The 12,806-nt window shown below is 35.5% G+C and overlaps 1 protein-coding gene across 2 annotated transcripts; it reads right to left on the bottom strand.

Annotated features, from left to right (window-relative positions):
- Positions 1 to 245: 245 nt before the first annotated feature.
- Positions 246 to 7,622, bottom strand: EFS (histone-lysine N-methyltransferase). 2 transcript variants are annotated; one of them, XM_079005424.1, is made up of 19 exons: positions 7,393 to 7,622; positions 7,012 to 7,087; positions 6,711 to 6,761; positions 4,989 to 6,203; positions 4,741 to 4,907; positions 4,583 to 4,662; positions 4,360 to 4,491; positions 4,152 to 4,268; positions 3,906 to 3,998; positions 3,678 to 3,755; positions 3,436 to 3,492; positions 2,619 to 3,282; positions 2,472 to 2,527; positions 2,234 to 2,304; positions 2,071 to 2,153; positions 1,898 to 1,977; positions 1,748 to 1,824; positions 1,584 to 1,629; positions 246 to 1,504 (listed from the first exon to the last, which is right to left on the bottom strand). In XM_079005424.1, the coding sequence occupies exons 4-19, from the start codon at positions 6,143 to 6,145 to the stop codon at positions 566 to 568; spliced, it is 3,897 nt and encodes a 1,298-aa protein (XP_078861550.1). In that variant the 5' UTR covers positions 6,146 to 6,203; positions 6,711 to 6,761; positions 7,012 to 7,087; positions 7,393 to 7,622; the 3' UTR covers positions 246 to 565. The 2 variants fall into 2 exon arrangements, with proteins under 2 accessions (XP_078861550.1, XP_078861549.1); XM_079005423.1 differs by lacking the exon at positions 6,711 to 6,761.
- Positions 7,623 to 12,806: the final 5,184 nt, after the last annotated feature.

Genomic DNA, 12,806 nt, shown 5'->3' with positions numbered 1-12,806 from the left:
TTCTTAAACGAACAAATATAAACAAGGAAATTCATTGGTTTGTGTTCATTTGGTTTTTTTACAACCCTACCTTAGGACGGACATGACTAATAACTAATGTTAATAAGGGCAAAAATTATGCATCAAGAGGGAACAAGACAGGTCACAAAATGGGATTCAGACAAAATATTTCAAGCTATCAAGTCTAATACAAGAACACCAACATGATAGTATAGAAATGAACAAATAATTTAATGGAAAAGAAATAAAAAAAAAAATTGTAATTTTTTATTGGATGACACCTCAAAATAAATACGAGTCAAAGAAGCACAAGGAGTAAAAGCTTTACCTCTTCGAGGTGAACAATCAATCAATCAAAATACCCAAAGCACAGGCTCACAGTAGGCATAAGCTCTATATATCTGTAACAACGGACTATGACGACCCACTTTTTTAACCCTATAAAAATTGAGGTCAACCAACCAACCAACCATAAATAAAAACAACCAAACAAACATCCAATTTCTCAACTAACAATTTTCACTACACATAACAAATTAACAAAACACCTCCACAAATCACCACTTCACCTCTGTGTGTGTGTCTCTCCTCCTCCCCCATAAAAGCTTCCAACCCCATTATTATTATTGTTGTTATTATATCCTTCATTCCCACCATACCCCTGGTTTGGCCCAACATAATTTGGGCCAGGGCCTGGGCCATACTTGTTGGGGCCCCACGGAAGCCCGGATCTTGAGTTATTCCATTTATGTTGCTTGTAGTATCTCCGACCCAATGTATTCGGATTCCTAAATCTTTGAAAACCGGGGGGGTCGTTATCTGTACACCCCCGCCATGATTGTTCTTCATTTACATGGCGGGGATACATGGGTAGGGGCGGAAAAGGGTGGAAAGTCATTGCCGGAGCAACCACCCAGCTCTCGGCGGTGGCGGCACCCTCCGGTGGTATCCCGATCTGTCGGAGGACAGAAGATGGTAGACCGAAGGCGGTGGGTAACCAGGAATTGTATCGGTCTTGGAGGTGGCCCTTCACCGGATCGCCGGAAGTTGATGCAAACAACAACTGGCGGTTGACCACCGGAGATGAAAATCCCGGAGGGGCGTCTTCGTCCATATCGTCATTTTTGGTTTGACCGTGTTGTTGACTTTCATTGGTTACTAATGCTATATCTGGTATTAATGTTGTTATGTCACCCGGCTGGTCCCACCTGCTTTTACGTTTCCGGGTCCGGATGCGGGTCCCGTCCGTGCAACTGCTGACACATGAGGCGGCGGAAGCTTCTACTGGTGGTGTATGGACAGTCAGTGGCGGCTTGATGGAGTTGTCGGAAACTTCCGGAAGCCTTCTGTCGGTGGAATGACTGTTTTGCCCTTGAAAAGTTTTGAAATTTGAGGTCGGTTGAGAGTGAGGTTCCATTCTTTCCCTGTCCCTATCTGCCCGGACGACTTTTCGGGCATACCATGGAATCCACTTGTCACGGAAATTTCGGGCAATTTGATGGACCTATTGGACAATAAATAAATTAAAAAAAAAAATAAACAAAAGTACGTTGCTAGTTTGGAGTAAGTATTTTAAAATGTACCTGTTTGTCTGTATGCTCTGTCAATGACAAAATTGATTCCTTGAAGCTGAAAGAGAAGACAAAAGGAGTTTCATTATGCTTTACTCAAAACTATAAAATGTTTTATGGTTTAATATGAAAAAACTAAATACTGCATTCATAATTTGTTTGTTCAGAATTCAGACCTTATGGCTCCATTAGGAGAAGGTTTTAAGATATTTTCTAGTGTAAGAATCTTTCCTTCAGCTAGAAACTCCAAGACCTGCCATGGATAATAAAGTAATTTAACAATTTGTGCTTTATAATATAAGTTTGCCTCACTTTTTAAAATTTACCTTCAGAAGCTTTCGCAATATTGGAATCTTAATGAACTCTTTTTTATAATGTTTAATTAAGTTGTGTAACATCTGTAAACCTGTAAATTCAATAAAAAATATATATATTATAATCGTTAATAAGGGACACATAACCATGTGTATTTAAAAAGAAGCAAAAATAAAAGCAATACCATTCTTGTTGATTATGTCAAACAAAACCGTTCGAGATTTTGTTTTCAGAAGTGCATCCAAGATCATAGAAAGGTCTCGATTACTGCAAAAGTTATATCAAGACAAAATCAGTATTTTTTTGCCCAAATATATTATAACACAATAAAAAATGTAGAAAATAACCTTTGAATTCCTTCACCATTGCCACTATGAGCAGTTAGACATAAAAGCTTCAAATAGCCCTTCCAAGCATCCTTCAAGATTAAATAAAATAAATCAAACAATCAAAAGCAAATCAGATGATAAGACATGACAAAATACATATAAGAAAATTAAACATTTATTAACTTTGAAGTTATAAAAGAGCAACATAAGTACACAATGTATAGTTTTAACTCTCCTCTCTACATGTACTACTTACTCTTCGTTTGCTTATCCCTCCATCAGCATTTAGCAGAGTATTAAGTGCTTCTTGAACTGCATTGCAACATATCCAGCATATTAGAGTATTATTTTTTTTTTTACCAAAAGATGGTTTATAAATGAGAAATGTTGAATAAAAATATACCTGCTTCAAATCGACCAGTTAAGGTGGCTTCCCCTATTCTTTTAGGTTTGTGAGGTGGCAGTGGCAGGGGTTTGGTATCTATGATCTCTGGTGGTTTATGGTTTTTAGATTTCCCTCTCTTCACCAGTGATGATGGTTGCTTTGGGCGTGATTGTGGCTTTAAAATGACACACTTGTTTCCATTTTTATTAGCTTTTGGTTTCTTCTTTGATTCACTGTGCTTCACATCAGTCACTTTATTAAAGGAAACATCTATTTTACTTTCTGATGATGATCTTTCAAAGGAAACTTCTCTTTCTGTTGTTGACCCAATAGGAACAACGGTATTTTTATCATCATCAATGGCTAATAAAGAATCGTTCTCATTCTCCACATCCTCTGAGTGTCCAGGAGTCAGAGAAAACTTATCTGTTACAGGACTATTATTTTTAGAAGCACTTTGTGTCTCGGTTATTAATAAATTATCCAACTTATTATTGTTATGGTTTTCATAAAATGTAACAGGTTCAGGAAACTCATCATCAGAATCACCCGAAACCACTGTTTCAGAACTTAGTGGATCCCCACCAATCACGCCTCGACACCTGGACGACCCACACACACATTTTTTGGCTGCAGCCCCAAACACCCTTACATAGTTGTAATCAAATGTCAGCTCTTCCCCCTGAAACTCTCAACAAATTAATCACGTCAGCATGACACAATTTAAGAATACAGCACTGTAGTTACTTACATTTATGTGTGTAGATTTTTATTTCTTGCATTTAATTTTAACCCAAGAAAGTAATAAATAATACACAGCAACAGATGCGCATACCTTCTGAATATCTCTTATTGCAAAGAGTCCAATGCAGACTTCCCCATTAACCATCCACTGGTCAGATAGAACACAAATTAAGTAGAAAGTTGACAAATTAAACTGAATTCAAATATATATTTTCCAGTAAGAATGAAAATTAATGATTTAATATTTAAATAAATTAAATTCAAGTATATATTTTCCGGTGAGGTTTGTTCACATAAAACAATATTGTGCTTGTAAGTTGTAAGTAAACTAACCTTTTCAGTGCGACAATTTGGTTGACAGCTGTGATTTATAAAACGGCCCAAGTTTCCTTTAGCACAAGCATCTATAACCTGAAAATAAAAAAAGAAACAATGTCAATAGAGCTTTATGATAGGAATCACTAGTTCTATTTTCAGTTTTTTACTGTTTTTGAGTTATCCAATTTCATTTATTATATTTTATTTATTTCGTCCAACAGGTGTATTAAAGTGCAGACTAACCTCACTGCCATTCAATGTCATGAAATAGAAATGCTTATGACCCTTTCGAGCATATTCTTTTTGTCGAGCCTCATAAGCAGGCATATCAAGCACCTACAAGAAAAATGAAATTGTATTTGTATAACTTTTTGCATTATAAGCAAGTTAATGACATTCTCAAGTGAATTAACTGAGAACCTTGCAACAAGAAGGTTCCATATAATGTATAGGGCAAAATGCAGTGAATGACAAAAGTAGACATGTTACCTCTCCCACATATTCAATTAGGAACCTTCCTTTGGGAATATCCTCTTGCAACTGAAGCCCAAACCCCTTCTTTCCACATGGAAAACATTTCAGTTTGGAATACTTGCGTTTTTGAAACTGCAAAATCATATAAAAGATGCTAATGTCAATATGCCATAAGTACCTCTTTGAACAAACACATATACTCAAAATTTAAATTATAAATAACCTGTTGATTTGAACACAAATCTCCACAGGGGCATGTTCCCTTTACACATTCTATATTCAGCATCCTATTAAGACATTCATCCCGACATCCCATGCGCCCATCTAATGAAGGTTTACAGTGGCAAACCATGATCTAACAGCCATTTCAAGAACACGCATTTTAGCAAACACACTACATTAAATATCTGATTTTTATAGATCTAATAAATAATAAAACAAATAACCTCATCAATAGTCTGATTTTTACGATTGCGATGCAGAAACATGTTTGTCTTTATAAGCTTCCAAGAGAGTTGTGGAGGATCTGCAACAATGGCATATGATTAATGAGATGGAAGTTCAAGCAAACAAAAGATTGTCAGGTCAACAAGTCAACAAGTACCTATTTGCTGCTTTTGTCCCGATTGACTGGAATTCAACTGTGTATTAGAAGCATCTTCCTCACCAGATGCTTCAGATAACTCCAACTCCTCGTTGATATCAGCATTCGACTTTTCTTGTGGAATTGAACAATCCCCAAAGGTTTTATCCATGTTGTCCTTACAAATCCTTCACGTTATAAAATTTTTCAAGTATTTAGACACAAATATATATTGTTATATCATAGGTTGAAAAAAGATAAAGTCATACCATCTGCATTCAGTGGATTCAATAGAATCTGCAAGTATAGCTGATATACGTCTCCATTTATGACAATCATCACAACACACCCAAGCACTTCGTGGAGATCCAGACCCTTCAACTTGTTTCTCACCATGGTCAAACTTGTCACATGATAAAACATCATTGACATTGACTATTTCTGGACTAGGAATTGCACTTCCAACACCACAATCACTTGATTGATGGGAATGTAGTCCTTCTGCAGTTTGAGTCTCTAGAATAACATTAATAACTTCAGAATCAGGTGAAGTTCCAGGATCTGAGCACCCGTTTTCAACTGATTCTCCTACTCCCAAATCATCACTTCTTTTATCAAGATTCTCATTCGAAGCACTAGGCACCTCCTTTTCATAATTCTCCTTTATATCACTTTGAAGGGTGGAAGTTTCTATTTTGACCTCAGTGTAACTTTCAAGATCATGATCTATGCTAGGTATCGTATTAAATTGGCAATTTTGAATAGCTTTTGTCCCAACTTTGAACTTCAAAAGAAGACCCTTTTTTGTATTCCTCTTTCCTCCTTTATGTCCTGTCCTTCCCTTTATTGACTCTTCTACATCTTCATTTGCATTTGCATTTGCATTGACATTGACATTCTTTTTAAATATTTCATCTATTTTTCCTCCCACTCCCCAAGCTGAAGGGCGGGCCCGGAGGATCAAATTACTTCTTCTTCTTCTTCCAACATCAGCAGATAATAAATCTAACATTGGCTTCTTTCCAGAAGCTCTTCTGCTTTTTCTTGCAGCCAATTTGGTATCAGTTTTCTGATTCGATGCAACCTTTCGGGTACTTCTCCGAGTTGATGAACATTTGATATTTTGCACATGGTTATCTCTCACCTCAGAGGATTCAGTTAAGACAATAGAGTTAAAAGGGTCAACAAGGGAATCAGTATTTGGTTCATCTACATTGTGAGAAGGGTCAGGGTCATTGTCAGTAACTGATAAGGGCTCACATGATTCTAAGTAAACTGATAATGTATCAGTTAAACAATCCGGCTGCATAGTAGACACAAGTTCATTGAAGTCGCATGGGGTGTCTTCTGCATCTTCTGGCAATATATCACAATCTTGATTTGGCAATATCTCAGAATCTTGATTTGCCATCGAAGATTCGTGCATAATGTTAAAACCCCTTTGATTGGTTCAAGCACTAAGAACCATCGACAAATCAACTTGCCTGCAATCATTATTATGAAATATGAATATGAATATACAAAGAGAAGATAAACATATGAACATGCATCAGGAAAATGCAATCCTAGGTTTCACGTCTATTGTATCATAAGTGATGCCTCCTACAATTTATATATGATTGTTATGTATAGTTATAAAAAGAACACTGAGGGTTTCGTATTTCTTTTTATGAGAGAGAATGAGCAATCAAGTGATGTTGGGTGTTCATAAATTCACAAGATCCATACCAAAAACCGACACAACAAGTTAATGCAGACATAAATGTATCTGTCACGTGCTATAGTCAGGGGCGGCTGCACGTGGGGGTAACGAGAGCACCAGTTTCTAGAATTATGGGCATTTTAGTAATTTTGCCCATAAAAAGGTTTTGAAAATAAAAATTATAGGCATAGTGATTCAGCAAGATCAAAATTCGAGAAAGTATTGGTGAAATTTCAAAAAGGATTTATGGATTTAACTGATAGGCAACGATTCGTTATACTTAACTTACTTGGAAACTATTTGTTGACTTGTTGTACTTAAATTATGTACTGAACTTTGCCTGGAGGAAAACAGACAAATCTTTCAGCATACATATGGTATATATGTATATACTGCATTAACGCTTCCAATTCAAGTTTATCTCCATAAGTAGACACACAAATAAATACATACAAACATACAGCAGATGTTTTATATCATAAAATTTTAACTTGAAGGTTTCTGCCTAGTGTTTATCTAGTGAACCAGCCTTCAATTCATACACGATTATCTGTAAATTTAGGGGAAAAGGGTAATTTGTGAATATTTACCATCTTGTATGAGAAAGAAAGCGACAATCAACGATTAAGTAGGCGCTGCATACCAACTGATTCAATTGAAACGCCCCTGAAATAATAAAATGCAAGTCAAGGAAGACACAATTACACAAATACCCCAAACAAAGAAATTAAAATCGTCTAAATCATTAAAAAGAGGGAGAATGGGATGAAATAGAAAAAACGAAGGAAAGCAAAAACCCTAATATCAGGGTGATAAATTCTTCAAATTAAAACCAAAAAACCTAGCAGGGAGACTGCATTCATAGGTCAATGCAGTAGCAAATTAAATAATACGACAAACAAAGCCCCACCGACAGGTGACCTTAACAATTTGGCGCAAGAAAACGGAGCAAAAGATCATCATATTCATACCTGAAGAAGAACGATTCAGTGAGCAAAATAAAAAAAACGGGAGGCGTCGAGAGAGAGCAAGAATTTGGTGATTATATCAACACGCAAGAGGAACAGTTTAGAGAGAGAAAGGGGAGAATCGATATGGCGCTGTGGAGAAACACGTTTGGTTTGGGGGAAATTTAGGAGAAAGGTCTGCGACCCCAAAAATATTATTTGGGTTTGTGTGTGTTTCGTTTTCGTAGGTGTGTTGTGCTTGCTACTTCTTATATTGCATCCAAAATATAGACTTGTTACTTTTAATGTTTACATTAAAAAAAATCATGTATAATTTGTGAGATTAAATTGTCTTTTTATTGATATATTGGACTGAATTCATAATTTCGAACCAAATGACTATTTGATTTCTAAGTACGTTTTTAAGAATCTTTGATAATTTACTTGGTAATAAATGAATATAAGATTTGAACTTTTGATATTTAGTTATATAGTAATAATTAACGCCTTCTAAAAAAGATATTTGACAGATAAATTGATTTGGTTGCAAAATTTTAAAGAATGTAATTTTGGTAATTATTATAAACATTTTGAGAAATACTAAACAGTATTATGTTAGATTTTCAATATATCAATTAGCTAAGCTTTGATACGGGGGACTCTCCAAGGTATAATCAAAAGAAATACATGGAGGGCTCCAAACTTATAAAAGAAATCTAAGATTTTGGTTTCAAAACGTATTTGAAGTCATTCTATTTTTTCTTTTATCTTTAGAATGTAGAAAAATATTAGTTATAATTTGCGAGAATGGGTGTACTCTGGGAGTTCGCTTAAGAAGTAAGGTATTTATGGACTTTTTATAAAAACTAGATGAAGGTTGGTCATGTCATTGGCGCGAGTTTGAATGGTCGGTAATTTAAGGGGAAAGTGATCGTTCATGTTTTTTTTGGAGATGTTTGTTGACTTTTTCATACTTGGCATGTTAATGTCTTTTTTGGTGTTGTTGTTTGAATTGAATACTTAAATAGATTGATGAAAAGTTAACGGAAAAGTTATTATTAAGATTGGTTGTGTTTATATGTAAGTTGATAATTGCAGAATAGTTGTTTCCATTCGTTTATCTGGTGGTCATATTAAAGTTGTTTGCTATGAGGGTAATTTGGGAAGTGGCTATATTAATTTTGTAGTATTCGAAGAGTCGGCTTTGAGTTTGGTTATAGATTTGTGATAATTATATTAATATTTTTTTATTGGTCTTTGTGCCAGTAATGAGTATTAGGCAGAAAAATGTTTTTTTTTGTTTAGTTATTTTTATATTTTATGGTTGTTGAGGTATAAAGTTTGTTTTAATATTTTTTTTTGTTTGTAAGCTTTTTTACAAAAATTGTTTTATTTTTCTTTTGTAATATAGTCTATTTTTTTTTCAAAATTTCTTTTAACTTTTGTTTTGTTGTAATTACATGGAAGTGGAATCTAACATGTTGTAATGGTTAAGTAACATTTTTGTTTTGTAAATTATTTGCACATTGTATTTCTAAATGTTACTAGTATGTTTGTAAACATTAATAGTAAGTTGTTAATATTAGTTTTTGGTAATGGGCTTGAATAGAGGGTTAGGGTTAGAGAGTGAGTCCAATATGTTGGTTGTTGAAAAAAATTGAAAATACATGTGTTAAATTTGGGTAACTAATTTTAGCGGGGGTTATCTGTTTTTATTTGTAGTGGAAATGGAAAAATTGATGTATAAAACCTCCTTTTTTATTGTGTTAATATTCATTGAAAAGTGTTCAAGTCATATGTTTTCGTAGAGGTGATGTTATACAGATGTCTGGCTTTGTTTAATTTTTTAGGGTTGGTTTTGTTTTGTTAGTTGTTAGTACACATTGATCGATCACATTAAAGGATATGTTGCAAAATGAAAACCATATTATATATTAGTTGGGTTTCATACAAATGACAAAGTTGTTGCATACATCAGATTATGTCCTATTACATTCTTTTAAGTAAAAGAGAGGAAAACCTTTAGCACTTCCACCTACTGATCTGGGACATCCCTTGCCATCCACCTGAGAGCAGTGACTGTTTGCTGAAGTTCTTCGCCAAGGGCAAGGAGGTTGCTTTCGGTGTTGGAGTAGATGTGTCTGGCTTTACGCAGAGCGACAGTGGCCATAGCAAAGTTAAAGTAAGGTGATGACGTTGGAAGTTCGTTTTCGACCTGTTGGTGAAGCCTTTCGCCTTCTTCAAATCTTGCTCTAAGGACCTCGATAGTTCTCCTTGCATGTATAACATATTGGATGCGTGCACGGAGTAGTTGTTCCAATTTTTTAGTCGTCATTGTTTTCAGGTGGATAAGCGAATGGGTAACAGTAAGCGGGTGGGTGTATCCGTCGCTTATGTGGGTGGCATTTTATAAGGGTATTCAAGATCTATTAAAGAGCGTAGATGCATGGGTTTTAAGTCACGTTAACATCAACTTATTTGTGTTTGTTTTTTAGTAAAAATTATGTCATTGAAATGGAGCTTTGTGTGTTTTTCCCTATCTAAGTATTAATTGTTTCAGGTTTTATTACTTTGTTGACGGCGGTTTGGAGAGTTAGAATTGCTTTAGGGTATATTCATTTCCATATGTATTTATGATACCTATAAATGGAGATAAGAATGACGAGTTATAGAGTGGTGCATGGTGAGTGGGTAGCCATATACGTCCTACTTATTGTATTTTTTTTTTCATTTAATTTATTTACTGAGTGTTATTTTTTATTTTTTTGTTTATTTACATTTGGAAATTTTGTGTATTGCACTGTGTGTTCGTTTTTAATTAATGTTGAGACTTATTGGATACATGTTCTACTCAGTTCAATTTTGAAGCCGATTTCTTCTTATATGAAATGTGTTTTTCTTTCATTTTTTTCAAGGTGTTTAAATGAAATTGTTTTTAAAGTTTGAAGCTATATTAAAACATTAACTATGCCCCCTCCTTTCGAAAAAAATTTCAAACAGGTCTCAAACTTCCTTTTAATATATCCAAACCCTCCTTTCGAAAATCCTTGCAAACCTAGTCCAAACCTATCAAACTCCATTTTAAAATGTTCAAAATCTACTCTCTCTCGAAAAAGTTTTACAAAACAAATCCAAACGTAACATCCCAAAAATCATAGGACTTTAAATTTTTCAAAAACCACTCATTAACCAAAAAGTGTTTACAAAACGACCATTGATTCAAAAGTATAATAATAATTAGAGTATCCTAAGATCCAATGTCATAAAAATAGGAAGATGTTCACGATTACACCTTCGCTTTCCCATGATCCTCTAAAGTACATGAAACAATAAAACTGAAAACGTAAGTCAAAGTTTAGTGAGTTCCCCCAAAGTACCATCACACAACATAACAAACAACAGCATGTAAATATGAGCTTTCAGCCTGACTGGACCGCCTCGCTAGGCCTACAGCCTATATGGACCGCTCTTTGGGCCTTCGGTCTAACTGGACCGCCTCGTAGGGCCTACAACTTATCTGAACCACCCCGGGTGTCGTGACCTTCAACACAAAGCAGGACTGCCTCAACCCAACCACAATATGTCGAAAAATACAACACATAAACATAACACATATCCAACAAATATAGGTAATTATACAGATTTACTAATCTATCATATAGCTAGCATAACATCATCCTATATACCATAATACATAACCTAGTGGGCCGACATTGGTGCCTTCGACCCACAAGTACAGTGAGGAAAACTCACCTACCAGTCTAAATAAATAGCTAAATATGTCTCTTCTCCGAATATCAGCTCTACCCATCACCTACTCATCAAATATTGACCAATCTCAAATACAACTAAAAATACCTAAAATACCCTTGGGTCACATCTGGCTTGCTCCCGAGCCCACATCATAAGTTTGGCTTGCTCTCGAGCCTACAACTTATGACTGGCTTGCCTCTTCAATCCTAATATTGGAATCTAAATGATAATCCCTCGGTGCAAGCCTGGCATGCTCCCATGGCCCTCAGCTCGCATCTGGAATGCTTAGAAGTCCTCAGTATGAGTCTGTCATGCCTTCCCTGGCCCTCAACTCATAACGGGCATACTTCAGGGTTTGTTGGTTATCGCACGGAGCAATACAACCTCAACCTTACTCACACAACATGTCGATGTGTAACAACTAAATGCGCATACAGATAATCAAACGGTATCACAGGTAGTCCTATAGACCTACCAGTCTAGCATATCAAACTAGCATGCATAACTAACTCGTACTCACCATAACAACTACCAGGATATCAATCCAATGGGCGGGCATTGGTGCCTTCGACCCCTAAGTATAGTGAGGAAAACTGTGACAACTCGAAATTTTCATTCGGTCAAACCCTAAAAGTCAATCACTCCATATTATAAGTCAAGTTCACTTTTACTTGTTTTTTTGGGAAAAATAAGTTCAAGTGATTATTTTAATATTATTCTTTAAACGAACGGGTGAAAGAAAGTGTCGTCTCGGGTTTTGAAATTTAAAAACCGCAAACACCTCGTGTCTTAGAAGTTCCCGGCCAAACTATTAAGTTTGGGTCAAAAAATCATCCCAAAAATCCGTGAACTCATGCTTATCCATGAGTTTACTCCCCAAGACTAGCCATTTGTGTTTACTCCCCAAATACCAAAAGAGTAAACTCATAATATCCTTTCAAGTATCATCCTAGATTTTGTTATAGATCTTCAAACTAGTAAGTGTTCTAACCATTTCAAGTTGGTTTAATAATTAATCTAGTGTTTGTACATCTATTCATCCATTCATTTATGTATTTTGATTAGATTACCAAAAACACCAAGAACACACACTAAGTGTTCTTGGACTTTTAGCTCAAATCAAGCTTCCTAATAGTAATTACTTCCATCCTTGAGTGTTATTAAGCTAATATTACATTTAAACATCAAGAAAATATGCCAATAACACAAGGTTAAAGGTGTTCACGGTCCAAGAATGTTCTTGGGCCGTAAACACCAAGAGTAGCACCAAAGTGTGCCTAAGTCCCTTGTTTAGCCCTAGTTTGATGTTTAAGCCTTACCTTGACATGTTTAAACCTTCCATTGATGTGTTTAAGCCTTGAAAAACACCAAAGACCAACATTTATAGGTGTTTACGGTTTGGGGATCTCCCAAAACCATAAACACCCTAAAGAGTGTTTAAATGGGTCATTTTCCTTCCTTAGGCCTAAAAACTAACCTAGACAATTACCTAGTTGTGTTAAGGACTTGAAAACATGGCAATACCCTTTTCATAAGGGTTTAAGGTAGTAAACCCAAAGGGAAATGACCATGAGGCTGTAAACTCCTCCAAGGAGTGTTTTTGTTGCCCTAGTCCCTTCCAAAGGCCAAACCACCAAGTAGAAATGCTTCAAAAGACTTGCAAAACCACAAAACAACACATGGTC

This window comes from Lactuca serriola, chromosome 6, assembly GCF_051521515.1.
Source record: "Lactuca serriola cultivar US96UC23 chromosome 6, Lser_US96UC23_V15, whole genome shotgun sequence".
Lineage (NCBI taxonomy): Eukaryota > Viridiplantae > Streptophyta > Magnoliopsida > Asterales > Asteraceae > Lactuca > Lactuca serriola.
This window is presented reverse-complemented; position numbering and strand designations above follow the sequence as displayed.

What these genes read in the sequence shown, in the direction of transcription:
- EFS (XM_079005424.1), bottom strand. Translation starts at nt 6,145, where the DNA reads ATGCACGAATCTTCGATGGCAAATCAAGATTCTGAGATATTGCCAAAT. An exon ending in AAAATCAGACTATTGATGAG is followed by an intron (nt 4,492 to 4,582) that starts GTTATTTGTTTT and finishes AATGGCTGTTAG; the next exon opens with ATCATGGTTTGCCACTGTAA. An exon ending in TGACATTGAATGGCAGTGAG is followed by an intron (nt 3,756 to 3,905) that starts GTTAGTCTGCAC and finishes TTTTATTTTCAG; the next exon opens with GTTATAGATGCTTGTGCTAA.